Raw genomic sequence first — 18092 nt, forward strand, 5'->3', positions numbered from 1 at the left:
CATATAAAATGTACATATATATTTGATTTCGGCAGAAGTTTTCGAAAATTGCAATAAAACAGATAGAAAGCGAGATAAGAACTAACAACAAATTTTTCGTACAGCAGATAAAAATTGAATCCAAGCGTTAAAAATAATTTATTCCTCATATATACGCGTTTTTTACTTTATGCTGTAAATTAGGCAATTTATCTTGTATACATAAGCGAAAACATTTAAATTTAAATATGACATGTTGCCAGTAACAGGGGAGGGCAATGAATTTTAAGTTGGAAACTCCTTTCCTGCTTTCGAAAAATGTTTTCCCGAAAGCCAGGATAAAAGTATGCAAAATATTATCCCCATCAACGTAGCAACGATAAATAATAGTAGTAATCGAACATGTAATGAGTTAAATGGCTCGATATTAAGGAGCAAAGAGCATTTTGCATTTATATATGACGATATTAAGGAGCAAAGAGCATTTTGCATTTATATATGACGGGACTACTTTTTCTATCACGGCAATTTTCTCGGAAGAGTCTCTATTTAGAGGAAGTACCGAAAGGGACGATTCCTCTCTACAAAATCAGATTGACAACCGCTTTCTACTCTCGATACATTTCTCAGATCGCAATAAATCTTTATCTTATAATATAATTTTACGTTAATTTTACATTTATTTTATAATTTAATTTTACGCATTTTATTATCCTCCTGCCTTTTCATTTGACCATCCTATATGTACACATTTTGAGGACAAGAAAAACCGCTTATATATAAATTTATATTTTTTTCGAAATTTTTTTGTGCTCATATGATTAATAATATTTTTCCTTATTCTTTTTTGCGAGCTGATAAAAAGTAGTCATAAATACAATTCATTCTAATATGATACGCAACGTGTAAAAAGCAGTTAGTATCTATGTCGCGCAGTAGCATCTATATCGTCTTCGCGTGTTCCGCTTTATTTTCAACGACATAGATCTCGATACTTTGAAAAACTATCGAATTATCCGTTCCCTTTCATTGTTTATTGAATCATTCATTGAAATGAAATTGATCGGGCTCATGTATTTGCTGTCGTTTTGTAGTCATCTTAGTGCAGCCCCGATAAATGTGACCTCTGAGATAAGTGTGCTCATTAGGAGAATAATATGGACCAATTGGAATCAATCCAACATCGAATTCAATCCTGATTCCATTCTCGACACGGTAACGAATATTTTCATTCATAGAAACGAGGATCAAAATCTTTAATGTTTTGATTGATTTCTTTAATGTTGTTGAAAGTGATAAAAAGTAATCTGCTGTTACCGGCCGCGTTCTCCTATTCAGAACAAAAATCGCACAGTTTCGCAAATTTATACTATATTATAGTCTTTAAAGAAACATAGAACAGTATTTTTCTATATTTTTGTCGCTTTTAGAGAGTTGATTTAACATTTAATTATTAATACTGATCAATTAACAATAAATTTCTTTTACTTTTTTATTTTAAAATGTAAAATAACGTGAAATATGTATGTCTGCATGCTTATTCCTATGAAAATAAACATATTATGCATTTCTTGTTGCTCAAATTTATTTCAAGTTCAGATGAGTTTTTCCTCTTTCTCATACAGTCTCTTTTCAGCCGGAGATGATAAGAAAAGCGGGTTATCCTGCGGAATCTCATGTTGTAATGACGGAGGACGGCTATCTCTTGACGTTACATCGTATCCCAGGTGGCAACGATTCTTTACCCGTGCTGCTGCAGCATGGTCTTTTAAGCAGCTCCGCTGACTGGGTTGTTCTTGGCAAAAACAAAGCATTGCGTATGACCATTAATCAATTTTTAAACTCATACATGTATCATAAAATCATACCGTCAACTTTGTCTTTATCATAAAAATGCCACAAAATTTGAAAATTAATTTTATATGTATACTAAGATATTATATGGAAAGTAAGTGACATGTTAAATATTGTAAGCAATTTTTTTGAATTTTAGCTTACCTATTAGCAGATCAGGGATACGATGTTTGGTTGGGCAATTTTCGTGGTAATATTTACTCGAAGGCACATATTTCTCTCTCTCCGTCGAATTTGACATTTTGGGATTTTAGGTACTAACAAAATAAAATAAAATAGGAATAATATTATAAAAATGAGATAATAATAATTATTACAATATTTGTTTTTCACTTGACGTAATACGTAAGGATTTGTTGCACTTATATATACGTACTTATTTTTTCGAAAATGCATCATTTGCAAGATATCTCACATTTTATTGTACCATTATAAATATTGTTTTTCCTCTTGATTGTTGGTAAATCGTTCTTTGTGCAAAATTTTAGTTCCTGCTTGTATGGAACACACTTTATATATTATATACATATGTATATAATATATTTACTTTCTCTATATATGTGTGATCGTGTGCATATTTATATATTTTATAATATATCGATTGAATTTTCATTAGCTACAACGAAATGGGCATCTATGATTCAGCCGCGATGATTACATTTATCACGAATATGAGATCCCAACCATTGCACACATATATTGGTCATTCTATGGGCACAACTAGTTTTTTTATAATGGCATCAGAGCGTCCAGAAATCGCTCAAATGGTACAAATGATGATCGGTCTCGCGCCAGCAGTCTTTAAGAACCACATGCAGAGTCCGATACAATACTTGATGCCATTCATGAATGAGATTAAGGTAAAGTAATATAATGATGATACAGAGTTAAAAGATATATACTTAATTTTTATTATCGTGTAATAATTATTTAAAACAATGCGAAAAAATAAAGTACATCTTTAAATAAAGTACTTTTTTTGTTAGAGATAAAGTTTGTAAACCGTTATCTGAAGAAGGAAAAATAATGTTAACAGCGTTAGAAATAAGTGTTATGGCACATAAACAATGTAAAGAATATAACGGTAGCAATAATATCAAATCAATATTTCTGATATATTAGCTATTTAAATTTAATAATCGATTCATATTAATACTTGACTATCATTGATCGATGTGCTCATTTATTGCTTACATTATTTTATTGTAAGCAATAAATGAACATGATCATATGTTGACTTTATGTTAATAACACTATGATGTGTTATTTTTCAATTCTTATGCTATCAATAGAATGAAACAAATTTTTGATAGAATAGAAAAAAAAAGATTTGTCCGACAATGAAATATGAATGATAAATGCAGTAGATTGCTTTTTTAACAAAACTTCCGATGAAATTAATTCTGAACATTTAAAATCTTACATATTTTTTCTTGCTTCACATTTTGTTTGTTTATGCAGTACATATTCAATTTTAGGGTACAATTACAATTTTAAGAGGACATTCTATGACGATTTAAAATTGAATTTGTAATGACTTTTAAAGCTTTTATAAATTATTTTAATAGATTTAAAAAATTGATTGAAAATTTATTAATTTATTCTCAAAATTAAAACAAAACTCGGACAAGAAAGTTACAAGATTTACAATAAGTTACATTATTATTAAGATATTTAATTGCAGATGGCGATGCAATTGTTCTTTCACGATGAATTCCTCGGGGATTCTGTGAGATTTCTTTTAAAAGATATCTGCGACCAGAACATTGAATTTTGTTCCAATATAATGTCTTTGATCTGGGGTGATGATCGCGAACAGTTTAACAATGTAAGTAATAATAATTTGCTGTTGAAATACAATTCCGATCGAATCTTTAAACATCGCATTCCGTGATGATTTCACGATCGCGTGATTATACTTCAGGTGAAACTTCATATATATCATTGGAAGGGCTTCTTTTGTCGACATTCCCGATTGCCTACATCCTGATTGCCTACATGTATTATTGCACACACGATAAAAATGAAAATACGAAAGTACGATTGCATACATGACATTGTTGCACACATACACATTGCGCACATAACATTATTACGCAGTTACACATTGCACACATGACATGATTGTACACATGCACTTTGCCCACATGACATTATTGCACACATAAAATAAGAAAATCATATTAGCACTTTGCACACATTACTTCATGAATTTATATAGAATTTAATACAATTTAATATCAATTAAAAAATATCAGAAATGTATGTGTACAATCATGTCATGTGTGCAATGTGTAACTGCGTAATAATGTTATGTGTGCAATCGTACTTTCGTATTTTCATTTTTTTCGTGTGTGCAATAATACATGTAGGCAATCGGGAATGTCGGCAAAAGAAGCTGTCGGCAAAATGTTGTGCGCAAACGAAGCAATTGGCAATCGGGAATGTCGGCAAACGGGACCCCCCCTATATCATTATTGTTTTTTATTTATTGTTAGACTCTACTGCCTGTCTTATTGAATCATTTCCCGGCCGGCACCTCGACTAAGACTATTCTGCATTTCATCCAAGTATTTGAATCAGGCAAGTTTCGCAAATATGATTACGGTCGCGAGAGAAATCTATTGATTTATAATTCGATGGAACCACCAAATTATAATTTATCGAATACCGCAATACCAATCGCGTTGTTTTACGCTGATAATGACTGGTTAATCAGCATAAAGGTAAGCACAATGAAAAATAGGTATTTATTTAAATAATAGAAATGTATATAGGAAAGAATCACTTGAGTGTATATAAATCCAATTTTAAATTAATTAATTGGAAAGGTAATTGAAAAGAAATCGCATACGATAGCTCACAAAAATATTTCTTCAAGGATGTGAAAAGGTTGTACCATTCACTGCCCAATGTAGTGGATTTGTACGAAGTGCCGTGGTCCAAATTTAATCACGTGGATTTTATATGGGCTAAAGATGCGCCAAAACTCGTATACGATAGGATTCTCAAGATCATAAGAGGAGAAAATCCAAATAATGTTACATCAGTGGAATAATATTGTCAACAATCAAAATTGAAGATAAATGTTCCACGTTAGATTTTCAGTAATATTGTAATATTCAGTAATATTGTAAATTCAGTAATATTTCAGTAATATGTGATGATTGTAATCATTCGTTCAATGAAATATACTTATAATATCTTAGTATTCTTTACAACATCCAAAAATGTTTATTAAGCGTTCAAAGATTCGGGAGCAAAATTGTTTTTATAACTCGTTGATGAAACAACTAATTTAGAAACATTTAATTCCCAGTTATTTTTTACGTCTTGTCCCATATACGATTACTGGACCTATGTTGTGGTTCTTTTAGATGTTCAATATTATATTCATTCTGGTGTTTGAGTCATTTAATTTTATTGCGATGACGGTATACATATTTTCCGAATTATACAACACATAATACGATGCATAATACTTCAGCGATTTTTTTATATACTTTCTATCCGTTTGTGATAAAAATAATTAATTTCCTCGCTTTTTTTGTTGCAATAAACAATACAATATTCTACATATAAATTTATATATTATACATATTATATCGTAACGTACTTGCTGTTAGTTTTATTGTTCTATATTGCAATTTCGGCAATTTATTTTCTACAATATGCATTTTCCGAAATACGTTATGATTGTATGACTAATGAGACGATAATATTATTTCTTTCTTTCCTTCATAACTAATAAAAGAAAATCGTTAATAAAATAAAGATTTGTTGTAACATTGAGTAATTAACTATTAATCGCAGTCATATTTATCTTTCACTTTTACTTTTATACTTATTTCCTTGGATATACGCCGGAAAATTCTTACATCGATCATTTTTTAAATTTTTTATTGAATCACTCTATCGATCGATGCTATGAGATTGATAGTGTATATATATTTAGTGACATTTTGCGGTCATTCCGATTCAGCGCTGGTAAATGTTATTACACTTGAGCCAAGTGTAAGATAATATCCTGAATTAACTGGATTTGATTGAACAACATTAAAATTTCCATGTAATTCTCAAAACGGTAAGTGTATCTTTATAGCTCATTGAAATGAGAATTAAAATTTTTATTTCTATTAGTTTTCTTCAAATGCTGTCAAGAAATGCTTGAAAACGATTGCCGCTTTTTAATTCAAAACTGAAATTTAGGCGAAAAGTTAATTGAATTTATATAATTCTTAAAGCGATATTTTTTGCCATTTATCACGCATATGCATATCGATCTACCTTTGTATAATTATGACAGCAAGAACACGAATCATTCGAATTTGTTGTGGGAAAAATAGTTCGAAAGTATTCAAGTAAATGTATATGTAATTTTATATAGAATATATACATATATATTTTTATAAAAAATGTACATATATATTTGATTTTGGCAGAAGTTTTCGAAAATTGCAATAAAACAGATAGAAAGCGAGATAAAAACTAGCAACAAATTTTTCGAACAGCAAATATATAAAAGCTGAATCCAAGGATTAAAAATAATTTAGTCCTCATATATACGCGTTACTTTATGCTGTAAATTTGGCAACTTATCTTGTATACATAAGCGATATTTTTAAATTTAAATATGAGATATATTTAAATATGACATACATTTAAATTTAAATATGAGATGTTGCCTGTAACAGGAGAGAGCGATGTATCAACCATTCGGCTCTTCTTATTTTGAGTTGGGAACTCCTCTTTTTCGCTTCGAAACAAATGTCGTTTTCCCGAAAATCAGGATAAAAGTATGCAAAATATTATCCCCATCAACGTAGGAAAGAAAAATAATAGTAATAATTGAACATTTAACGAGTTAATTGGCTCGATATTCGGGAACAAGAAGATCCATTTTGCATTTATATATGACGGGACTACTTTTTCTATCACGGCAATTTTCTCGGAAGAATCTCTATTTAGAATAACACCGAAAAGGACGATTCCTCTCTACAAAATCGGATCGGAGCTCTTTCTATCCTGATTCACGATATATTTCTCGCTTAGATCGCAATAAATTTTTATCTTATAATTTAATTTTTCGTTAATTTTACATTTATTTCATAATTTAATTTTACGCATTTTATTATCCTGCCTTTTCATTTGGCCATCGTATATGTACACATATTGAGGCCAAGGGGATAACCGCTTCCATATAAATTTATACTTTTTGAGAAATGCCTTTGTGCCCGTATGATGTGCCCGTATAATAATACAATAATATCGTTTTCTTATTCTTTTTTTACAGCCGATAAAAATAGTAATCATAAATACAATGACGATTCATTCTATGATATATATGATGGTACGCAACATATAAAAAGCAATTAATATCTATGTCGCGCAGTAGCATTTATATCGTTTTCGCGTGTTCTGCTTAATTTTCAAAGACATATATCTCGATGCTCCAAAAAACTCTCGAATTATCCGTTTTCTTTCACTGTTTATTAAATCATTCATTGAAATGAAATTGATCGGGTTCGTGTATTTGCTGTCGTTTCGTAGTCATCTAAGTGCGGCTCCGATAAATATGACCTCTGAGATAAGTATGATCATTAAGAGAATAATATGGACTAATTGGAATCAATCCAACATCGAATTCAATCCTGATTCCATTCTCGACACGGTAAATGAAAGTTTTCATTCATAGAAACGAGGATTAAAATCATTAATGTTTCGATTAATTTCTTCAATGTTGTTGAAAGTGATAGAAAGTGATTTGCTGTTACTGGCCGCGTTCTCTTATTCAAAACGAAAATCGCATAGGTCCGCAAAATTATACTATATCATAGTCTTTAAAAATACATACAATAGTATTTTTGCTGCTTTTGAAGAGTTGATTTAATATTTAATTATTAATATTGCTCAATTAACATTAAATTTCTTTTCTTTTTTTTATTTCAAAATAACGCGAAATATGTATGTTTGCATGCCTATACCTACAAAAATAAATATATTATGCATTTCGTGTTGCTCAAATTTATTTCCAGTTCAGATCAGTTTTTCCTCTTTCTTACACAATCTCTTTTCAGCCGGAGATGATAAGAAAAGCGGGTTACCCCGCAGAATCTCACGTTGTAATGACGGAGGACGGTTATCTCTTGACGTTACATCGTATCCCAGGTGGCAACGATTCTTTACCCGTGTTTCTGCAGCATGGTCTTTTATCCAGCTCTGCTGACTGGATTGTTCTTGGCAAAGGCAAAGCATTGGGTATGATCGTCAATCAATTTTTAAATTCAAATATGTATCACAAAACCGTTATCATATCACTAATTTCGTTTCTATCGTAAAAATGCCAAAAAATTTGAAAGTTCGTATTATATATATATATATATATATATATATATATATATATAATATGATACATGAAAATGTAAGTAATATGATAAATACACATACAATATTTTAGCTTACTTATTAGCGGATCAGGGATACGATGTTTGGTTGGGCAATTTTCGAGGTAATACATACTCGAAGGCGCATATTTCCATATCTCCTAAGAATTCGACATTTTGGAATTTCAGGTATAAAATAATATAAAATAAAATACTAGTATATAAAATAGGAGTAATGGTATTATAAAAATAAAATAATAATAATTTTTGCAATGTTTGTTTAATTTAACGCAAGGAATAGTTTAACTTATTATATATATATATATATATATATATATATATATATATATATATATATAATATGTATATATATATATATTTATTTATTTATTTATATTTTCGAAAATGCATTGTTTTCAAGATATCTCACCTCTTATTATATAGCCAATACATTTGCTATTTTTCTTGAGGCTTGATTTAAGTCATTCTTTGTGTAAAATTTTAATTTCTGCTTTTACAGAATATCTTATATATCATATACATATGTATGTAATATATTTATTTTCTCTATACATGTATGTGTGATCGTGTACATATGTATATATTTTATGACATACCGAATGAATTTTTCATTAGCTTTAACGAAATGGGCATCTATGATTTACCCGCGATGATTACATTTATCACGAATATGAGTTCCCATCCATTGCACACATATATTGGTCATTCTATGGGCACAACTAGTTTTTTCATAATGGCGTCAGAGCGTCCAAAAGTCGCTCAAATGGTGCAAATGATGATCAATCTCGCGCCAGGAGTCTTTATAAACCACATGAAGAGTCCGATACGATACCTGACCTCATTTATGAATGAGATAGAGGTAAAGTAATATAATGATGATACTGTTAAAAGATATATAATGTATTATCACGTAATAATAGTTTAAATAATATCAAAAAATAAAGCACATTTTTATACTTTTGTCAGATAAAGTTTGTAAACTGTTATCTGAATTAGAAAAAATAATGTTAACGGCATTGGAAGTAAATGTTATGGCACTTAAAAAAGAAAGCAATATAATGTTAGTAATAATTAAACTGACATTTTCTGATTAGCTACTTAAATCTAATAATCGATTCATATAAATACTAGACTGTGATTGATTGATGCTCATTTACAGCTTATGTTTTTTTATACGTTTTTGACTTAATGTACTATTTTTCAATTCTTATTCTACCAATAGAATGACAACAAATTCCTGGCAAAATAAAAAAAAAAGTATTAAAATCATCAGAAATTTTGTAAAAAAAGAATCTATTGCATTTCACAATTATATTTTGTCTTACAATATATAATAAATTAGAAATGCAATAGATTCTTTTCTTACAAAATTTTCGAAAATTTTAATTCTAAACTTTACGAATTTACATCTTTTTTCATGTTTGTTTACTATACATATTCAATTTTTGGTTTCAATTTTAGAAGAAGATACCTTCGACGAGTTAAAATTAAAATATCTCTTGAAGCTTTTATTAAGATTAACTTAAGTTGTTAAAAAAATTTGTTAAAAATTTATTAATTCATTTTCAAAATCGTTAAAACTCTCGAACAAAGAAGAATTACAATTAAATTACATAACGATTAAATGATTTTCAATTACAGATAGTGATGCGATTGTTCTTCCACGATGAACTCTTCCAAAGCGACTTTATGAGATTTCTTTTGAAAAACATCTGCGACCAGAATATTAATCTCGGAGAGATCTGCTCCAATTTCATGTTTATGATCTGGGGTGATGATCGCGAACAGTTTAACAATGTAAGTAATAATATAAGTATGTAAGTAACAATAATTTGCTGTTGAACTACTACTCCGATCGAATCTATGAATATCGTATTCCGTGATGATTTCACGATCACTTCAGGTGGTCAACTTTATATATATATCATTATTGTTTTGTTATTTATTGTTAGACTCTACTGCCTATCATCTTGAATCATTTCCCAACCAGCGCCTCGGCTAAAACGCTACTGCATTACGGCCAAATAATTGTATCGGACAAGTTTCGCAAATACGATTACGGTCGCGTGAAAAATCTGTCGATCTACAATTCTATGGACCCACCAAATTACAATTTATCGAATATCACAGTACCAATCGCGTTGTTTTACGGGAATAATGACTGGATAGTCCAGACAGAGGTAAGCAATGGAAAATAGGTATTTATTTAAATAATGGAAATGTATATAGGAAGGAATCACTTGATTGTATATAAGTCGAATTTTAAATTATTTAATTGGAAAGGTAATTGAAAAGAAATCGCATACAATAACTCACAAAAATATTTCTTCAAGGATGTGAAAAGATTATACCATTTACTGCCCAATGTAGTGGACATGTACGAACTGCCGTGGTCTAAATTCAATCACATGGATTTTATGTGGGCTAAAGATGCGTCAAAACTGGTATACGACAGGATTCTCAAGATTATGAGAAGAGAAAATCCAAACAACGTTACATCAGTAAAATAATATTGTCAACAATTAAAATTAAAGATAAATGTTACACGCTAGATCTTCAGTAATATTGATGATTGTAATCGTTCATTTAATGAAACGTAAACTTATAATATCTTAGTATTATTTACAATATCCAAAAATGTTTATTAAGCGTTTATAGATTCGGGAGCAACATTGTTTTTAAAACTTGCAGATGGAACAACTAATTTAAAAACATCTAATTTCCAGTTATTTTTCATCTGCTTGTCTTATATAAGATTATTAGACCTATGTTGTGGGTTCTTTTAGATGTTCAATATTATATTCATTCTGGTGTTTGTACCATTTTATTTTATTTTTGCGATTGCAGTGTACACATATTCCGAATTATACGATACATAATACTTCAGTAATTTTTTTTTATGTACTTTCTAACCGTTTGTAATAAAAATTATTAATCTTCTTGATTTTTTTTTAATTTGCAGTAAACGATACAATATCATATATATATATATATATATATATATATATATATATATATATATATATAAATTTATATATTATATATATTATATTGTAACGTACTTGCTGTTAGTTTTATTGTTTTATATTGCAATTTCGGTAATTTACCTTCTACAATATACATTTTCCGAAATGCGTTGTGATTATATGGCTAAGACGATACTATTTTTTCTCTCTTCACTTTATAGCTAATAAAAGAAAATCGCCAATAAAATAAAGATTTGTTATAACATTAAATAATTAACTATTACTCGCAGTAGTATTTATTTCACTTTTACTTTTATACTTATTTTCTTGGATAATACGTCGCAAAATTCTTACATCGTTCATTTTTTAAATTTTTTATTAAATCACTCTATCGATCGATGCTATGAGATTGATCGCGATCGTACATATGTATTTAGTGTCATTTTGCGGTCATTCCGATTCAGTGCTGGCAAACAGCTGTTATTACACTCGATCCAAGTGCAAGAGAATATCTTGAATTAACTGGATTTAATCGAAAAACATTAAAATCTCTATGTAATTCTCAAAACGATAAATGTATCTTTATAACACTGCAAATCTCAATGTGTTAATGTAACTCATTTCATTTGTGTAATTTCCAGAAAACACGTTTATACATGTTATTTAAGTACATATAATTGTGTAATGTATTAATTTTATACGAATCTTACATGTCATAATGAGAATATGTATGGAAACGTATGAAAAAATAACACACTTCTTTATTCAACGTTTGGGACGTGTTATAAAGAAGTGTTTGTTCTTGATTTACACGTCTCAGCAGCTTAACACATTTAATGTCTTATACATATATCAAAATTATACAAATTGAAACTACATATATGTAAAATTTTTAATGTATATACTAATATTGCTAATAATATTATTATATAAATTTCTAATAATATTAATATTATAAATTATATTGCTTTGATTTTTTAAAGTAATGTTTACTTATAATAAATTTACAAATAATTTATTAAATATTATATTCTTGTCATGTATGATAAACCCAGGTAGCACACGGTCGTTTTATATACGTTTCTTAAACGTATCCAATATTTTTTAACCGTAAAGCATTAATAAGAAACGTTCCTATAGAAACGCTTTTAAAACTATAGTTAAGGAAATGTATTTTTCACGTTTCTATAGACAAAATAAAAACTAATTTTTATTAATTTCAAATTAATTTTAAACTATATATACATATGTACATACATATACATATACATACATACATACAGTACCCTCCATAAGTTTGGAAACACTCTATAAAGGTGTAGGCAATAATATTAGAATTTAAGTCGATTTCGACAGCGATCGATTAACGAACGTTATTTCGACCGACTCTATTTTGTTTTGGGGCTGGTAGCTCTCTCTCTTTCGAAACGGGAGTTATCTCCTCGAAAGTCAAAACCGTAATGTGTCGAATTTGATCCCTACCACCGAGACTGCGACTAATCAGAGCGATAGAATTTAGCTAGCGGTAACAATTGGTCCGACAATTTGTGGTAGGGAGATCCTTCCCGATCGATCTATTTAAGCGATACTTTCGTGAGATCGCTCTCTTTTCCGTGGAAGAGCCTACCGACGACCTCTTAGAAAGAGCGGTTATTCGGCCGAGTTGCTCCCCCTATGCAAGTCCAATTGTACTGGCGAGGAAAAAGGACGGCGGCCATCGATTATGTATTAACTATCGCGAACTAAATAAGATTACCGTGCGTGATAATTTTCCAACGAAATTCGACGATAATATCGAGTGCGAGAAAGAGAATGCTACTCACATGCAGGTTCTCTGATCATGTGCACGTTGAGCATCCTCTTTCCTCCATTCTTCTTCTTCTGACGTATCACTGTTTATCAGTTTAATTTCAAACTGAATTTAAAATAATTTATTTAATAATCTGGATTCCTTGTTGGGATTTAGAATATTAAACAGATTATTTGAAATCAGACAGAAAAAAAACTTTTAGACGGCATGATGCTGTGTGGGTTAATATAATTGTTAAAGGTTAAAGTTAAAGAAAAAGTAAAATTGTTCAAGATAAAATTTTATTTAAAATAAACATATACGTTATTTGAAAGTCAAACAATCGTATTTGTTAAATCGAATATTAGTTTGGTTGGACTATTCCAATAATTAAATTTATTTGACTTCAGCAAAATTTGTTAAATCCAAAGAAATATTTCTCTCTGTGTACGTTTCAGCAAACTGAACGATTCTGATTGTCATCATTCGCATTAATATTAATCAAGATTTAGTGTGAAATATTTATCATTTATTTAAATTGTCTATATAATATTATCCTATCGATATAACATTGCTTAAATTTTTATTCTTCATAAGCTTGAATGCTCTCTCATACACGAATTTGGGCGCATCCTTAGCCCATATAAAATCCAAATGATTGAATTTAGGCCACGGCACTTCGTACATATCCACTACATTGGGAAGTATGCGGTACAATCTTTTCACATCCTTGAAGAAATACTTTTGTCAATTATTGATTTTGTCAGCTTCACAATTAACTCTATAAATCTCTGCTACGTATTACTTACGACGATATTAACTAGCAAATCGCCAGAGCCGTAGAATAATGCGATAGGTACCGTGATATTCGCCAGATCGTAGTTCGGAGGTTCAGCCGAATTATACATCAACATATTTCTCGCGCGACCGTAACCATATTTGCGAAACTTGCCCGATTGGACTCCTTGAGCGCAGTGTTCTATTGCCTTAACCGAGGCGTCGTCCAGGAAGTCACTTAAGATGATGGGTTGCAAGATCTAAGAATAAATAGAGAATAATAAAGATATATACAAAGATATATGTTAAGTTAAATCTACAGCAATCTATAGTTGAGCAAGTTAAAACATGATAATCGAAGCTTGGATAGAATTATACTTCGATCGCGATATTCGCGAAATTATGTACTCACGTAATTAAATTGTTCGCGATCATCACCCCATATTATATTGTAGCAGATCTTTCCGGCGATGTTTTGGTCACAGATATTTTTCAAAAGAAATCTCACAAAATCGCTCTGGAGAAATTCGCCGTGGAAAAACAATCGCAATATCTGCAATTGAATATCTCTTAATCGCGATGTAATTTACTTCTAATTCTACTTTATTAAAGTTTTAACGATATAATTTTAAGAATAAATTAAGAAATTTTTATCTAGCTTTTTCAATGAATTACGCTAATTTATAAAAGCTTCGAGAGTTGCTTCAATTTTAATTTTAACTCATCGAAGAATATCTTCTTAAAATTGGAACCGTAAATTCGATATATGTATATTATACAGCATAAACAAATAAGATGTGCAGCATGAAAAGAGATGTAAGTGTGTTTTTGAATGTTTAGAATTAATTTTTTCGGAAATTTGTAAAAAGGGATCCATTGCATTTCTCATTTATATTTCATTGTGGGACAAATCTTCTTTTTCTACTTTGCAAGAAATTTCTTTCATTCTACCAATAGAACAAAAATTGAAAAATAACACATTAAGCCAATAATATATAAAAAACATAAGCAGTAAACAATGAGGATATGATCGTGTGTAGTACAAGTATTAATATGAATCGATTATTAGATTTAAGTAGCTGATCAAAAATATCGATTTCGTTACTGCTAACGTTATATAGCTTACATTTTCTTTTATATCCCGTAATATTTATTTCTAACGTCGTTAACCTTATTTTTGCTTCTTTAGATGACAGTTTAAAAACTTTATCTATAACAAAAAAAAATACAAAATGTACAATATTTTTTATATTGTTTTTCAATTTGTTTAGTTATTACACGATAATAAAATTTATATATATGACTTTTAATATCACTATTATATTATTTTACTTTAATCATTCTCCTGATGGGAACCAAGAATCGTATCGGACTTTGCATATGATTTAGAAAGACCACCGGTCCGAAGTTGATCATCATTTTCACCATTCGAGCGATTTCTGGACGCTCTGATGCCATTATGTAAAAACACGTTGTGCCCATAGAATGGCCAACACATGTGTGTAATGGTTGGGATCTCATGTTCGTGATAAATGTAATCATCGCGGATACATCATAGATGCCTATTTCGTCAAAGCTAATGAAAAATTTAATCTATAAATCAATATAAAATAAGAAATATATAAAATATATAAATATTTACATACACACACACAGAGAAAATAAATATATTGTGTACATATGTATATAATATATTAAGTGTTACGCACATAATATAAGCAGAAACTAAAATTTTGCACAAAAAATTATTTACATAAAAAATCAAGAAAAATAATAAATGCATTATATTGGCACAATTAAATGTGAGATATCTTGAAGACGATGCATTTTCAAAAGTGTAAGTAAATATATATAAAAGTTCTTGTATATCACGTCAAATTATAATTATAATGATATTGTAACAATTATTATTATCTTATTTTTATAACACATTATTATTCTTATTTTATTTTGTTGTATTGGTACCTGAAATCCCAAAATGTCGGATTCGACGGAGATAGGGAGATATGTGCCTTCGAGTAGGTAGTACCACGAAAATTTCCCAACCAAACATCGTATCCCTGATCTGCTAATAGATAAGCTATAAATAAAAAGAAGTGTTATAGTATCATATTATATATATAATATTAATTTCTAAATTTTGTGACATTTTTACGATAGAAATAAAATTAACAATGTTATAGCAGTTTTGCGATACATGTATGCGTTTAAAAATTGATTAATGATCGTACGGAATGCTTTGCCTTTGCCAGGAATAAGCCATTTTGAGGAGCTGGCTGTAAGACCGTGCAGCAGCAGCACGGGTAAAGAATCGTTGCCACCTGGGATACGATGTAACGTCAAGAGATAGCCGTCCTCCGTCGTTATAACGTGAGCTTCCACGGGATACTCAGCTTCTCTTATCATCTCCGGCTAAGAAAAAAACTGCGTAAGATAAAGGAAAAGTTGGCCTAAACTTGAAATAAATTTGAGAAACAAGAAGTGCATATTATATTTACTTTCAAATAAATAGGGCAATTCTATAATACAAATAATATAAATATAATACTTTAATATCTAAAAAATATGAATAATTAATGTGTAAAATCGTTATAATAAAAATAATCATGAGAGATAAATCAAAATCAAATCAGCATCATTTTTAATTAAGTATGATTGTACAGAAATTTGTAGCAATTATCCTTTCGCGCAATAAAATATGAGACTCGATAAAAATGATTTCAAAGCATATTTAAAAAAAATTAATTTCTTTTATATTCATCTTTTAAATTAATTTTTAATTAAATTAAATCAATTTGAAATTAAAATAAATATTTAAAAAAATACTATTTAAACATATTATTTAAAAAATATTATTTTAAAAATATTTAATATTTAAAAAATAATATTTAAACATATTATTATATATTATTTCAAAGAAGAAAAAAATCTTTAATGTTAATTAAGTAGTATTAATTAATATTTATTAGTATTAAATCTATTCTTAAAGAGCTACAAAAATATGAAGAAATACTATTTCATATTTTTAAAAATTGTATATAATTTTGCGGAATTACTATTTTTCATTTAAATAAAAGAATTAGTAGCGGCATAGGATCACTTGTTATCATTTTCAACACCATTGAAAAAGTTTATCGAAATATTAAAGATTTTAATCCTCGTTTCTATAAATGAAAACTTTTATTTACCGTGTTAACAATGACGTCAGAATTGAATTCGGTCTTCGGCCAAATAGTCCATATTATTCTCTTCAAGAGAATGCTTAACTGAGGGATCACATTTGCTAGGGCCGCACTAAAACGACCACAAACGACCATAAACGACAGCAAATACATGATAAATTTCATTTCACCTACGAATGATTCAACAAACAGTAAAAAAAAACGGACAATTCGAGAGTTTTTCAGGTGAGATATATGTCATTGCAAATAAAGCAGAATACGCGAACGCGATGTGAATACTACTGCATCACTCGTTGTTGTATAACTGTTGTATCTTGTTCACTTCCTTATTTTAATCTTTATGATAAGTCGATTATCACGCATGCAGCGCCATCCTTACGCGATTACGATACTCAAGGGTCCGATCGCAAGGAACTACTTTCCAATATGGCTGCGATTGATCAACCACAAAATTCACGTTGTCCATAAGATTATACCAAAGATCTCAAATACAGTGTTCAAGTTTTTACCAAAGAGTTCAATCGAGAAGAGTTCTTTCTCCATTACCTCCTTCTCCATTACCGGCCTCAACATATCTGTTACCTTTCTAACTCGTTCTCTACCATTCGCCTTACTATCGGAATGCTGCTAGCGCCATTTCGTGTTAAAAATGTCATTTTATACATGCAACTTTTTATCAGATGAAAAAAAAGACGGAGAAGTATTATTAATTATTCAACATAAACATTTCGAAAAATAACAATATATACACATATCTACAAAATAAATTGCTGGATTTGTATAGCGTCCCAAATAGCACAGTACATCTTATGGACATTCATTTTACGTCCATTTTACGATCATATATCCATGGACATAAAACAGTTGTCCATTGTACGTCCATATAAGTACGTACATTGTCTAATAATAAATGTACATCCAGTGGACATCCATTTGAAATCCACTTTATATAATTAATTTATGGATGTATACTATACGTCCAATGGATGTTCGTACATGGACTTGTTTTGGATTATTCATTTTTGTTCCAAAAAGGATGAAAATTTACAAATTCTTTATCGTAATTCATCTGTAATATTATAATAAATAATAAGTATTACATGATAATAAGTATTACATAAAATTCATTGTTTGCATTTGT

At 29.4% G+C, this 18092-nt stretch overlaps 3 protein-coding genes across 7 annotated transcripts in view; 1 reads left to right on the plus strand and 2 right to left on the minus strand.

Moving 5' to 3' along the window:
- LOC145965271 (lipase 3-like) overlaps positions 1–18092 on the minus strand; it is a 175743-nt gene that overhangs the window by 90604 nt on the left and 67047 nt on the right. The window lies entirely within an intron of this gene.
- Positions 777–11142, plus strand: LOC145965326 (lipase 3-like). Its single transcript, XM_083088786.1, has 12 exons — positions 777–1194; positions 1616–1796; positions 1973–2087; positions 2450–2693; positions 3518–3661; positions 4332–4403; positions 7911–8091; positions 8291–8405; positions 8853–9096; positions 9879–10034; positions 10190–10417; positions 10571–11142. Exons 1-12 carry the CDS (start codon positions 1033–1035, stop codon positions 10745–10747), a joined length of 2019 nt encoding a protein of 672 aa, XP_082944912.1. The 5' UTR covers positions 777–1032; the 3' UTR covers positions 10748–11142.
- Positions 13279–17670, minus strand: LOC145965281 (lipase 3-like). Of its 3 annotated transcripts, none has more exons than XM_083088720.1 (8): positions 17534–17670; positions 16958–17063; positions 16001–16181; positions 15735–15849; positions 15102–15345; positions 14182–14322; positions 13853–14029; positions 13279–13721 (listed from the first exon to the last, which is right to left on the minus strand). In XM_083088720.1, exons 1-8 carry the CDS (start codon positions 17614–17616, stop codon positions 13545–13547), a joined length of 1224 nt encoding a protein of 407 aa, XP_082944846.1. In that variant the 5' UTR covers positions 17617–17670; the 3' UTR covers positions 13279–13544. The 3 variants fall into 3 exon arrangements, with proteins under 3 accessions (XP_082944846.1, XP_082944844.1, XP_082944845.1); XM_083088718.1 differs by having other exon boundaries at positions 13802–14029; XM_083088719.1 differs by having other exon boundaries at positions 13802–14029; positions 16958–17381; positions 17461–17670.

The sequence above is a fragment of the Camponotus vicinus genome, unplaced genomic scaffold, assembly GCF_025532165.1.
Source record: "Camponotus vicinus isolate PSW18456_S1 unplaced genomic scaffold, iyCamVici1.0 SCAF_14, whole genome shotgun sequence".
Taxonomy (NCBI): domain Eukaryota; kingdom Metazoa; phylum Arthropoda; class Insecta; order Hymenoptera; family Formicidae; genus Camponotus; species Camponotus vicinus.

Bases quoted from the DNA above. Each gene is read 5' to 3' on its own strand.
- LOC145965326 (XM_083088786.1), top strand. From the start codon at position 1,033: ATGAAATTGATCGGGCTCATGTATTTGCTGTCGTTTTGTAGTCATCTT. The intron at 2,694-3,517 runs GTAAAGTAATAT...ATTTAATTGCAG, and splicing joins CATTCATGAATGAGATTAAG to ATGGCGATGCAATTGTTCTT. The intron at 8,406-8,852 runs GTATAAAATAAT...ATTTTTCATTAG, and splicing joins TCGACATTTTGGAATTTCAG to CTTTAACGAAATGGGCATCT.
- LOC145965281 (XM_083088718.1), bottom strand. From the start codon at position 17,616: ATGTATAAAATGACATTTTTAACACGAAATGGCGCTAGCAGCATTCCG. The intron at 17,064-17,533 runs GTAACAGATATG...TGGTCGTTTTAG, and splicing joins GTAGAGAACGAGTTAGAAAG to TGCGGCCCTAGCAAATGTGA. The intron at 15,850-16,000 runs GTACGATCATTA...TTTTATTTATAG, and splicing joins TGGCAAAGGCAAAGCATTCC to CTTATCTATTAGCAGATCAG.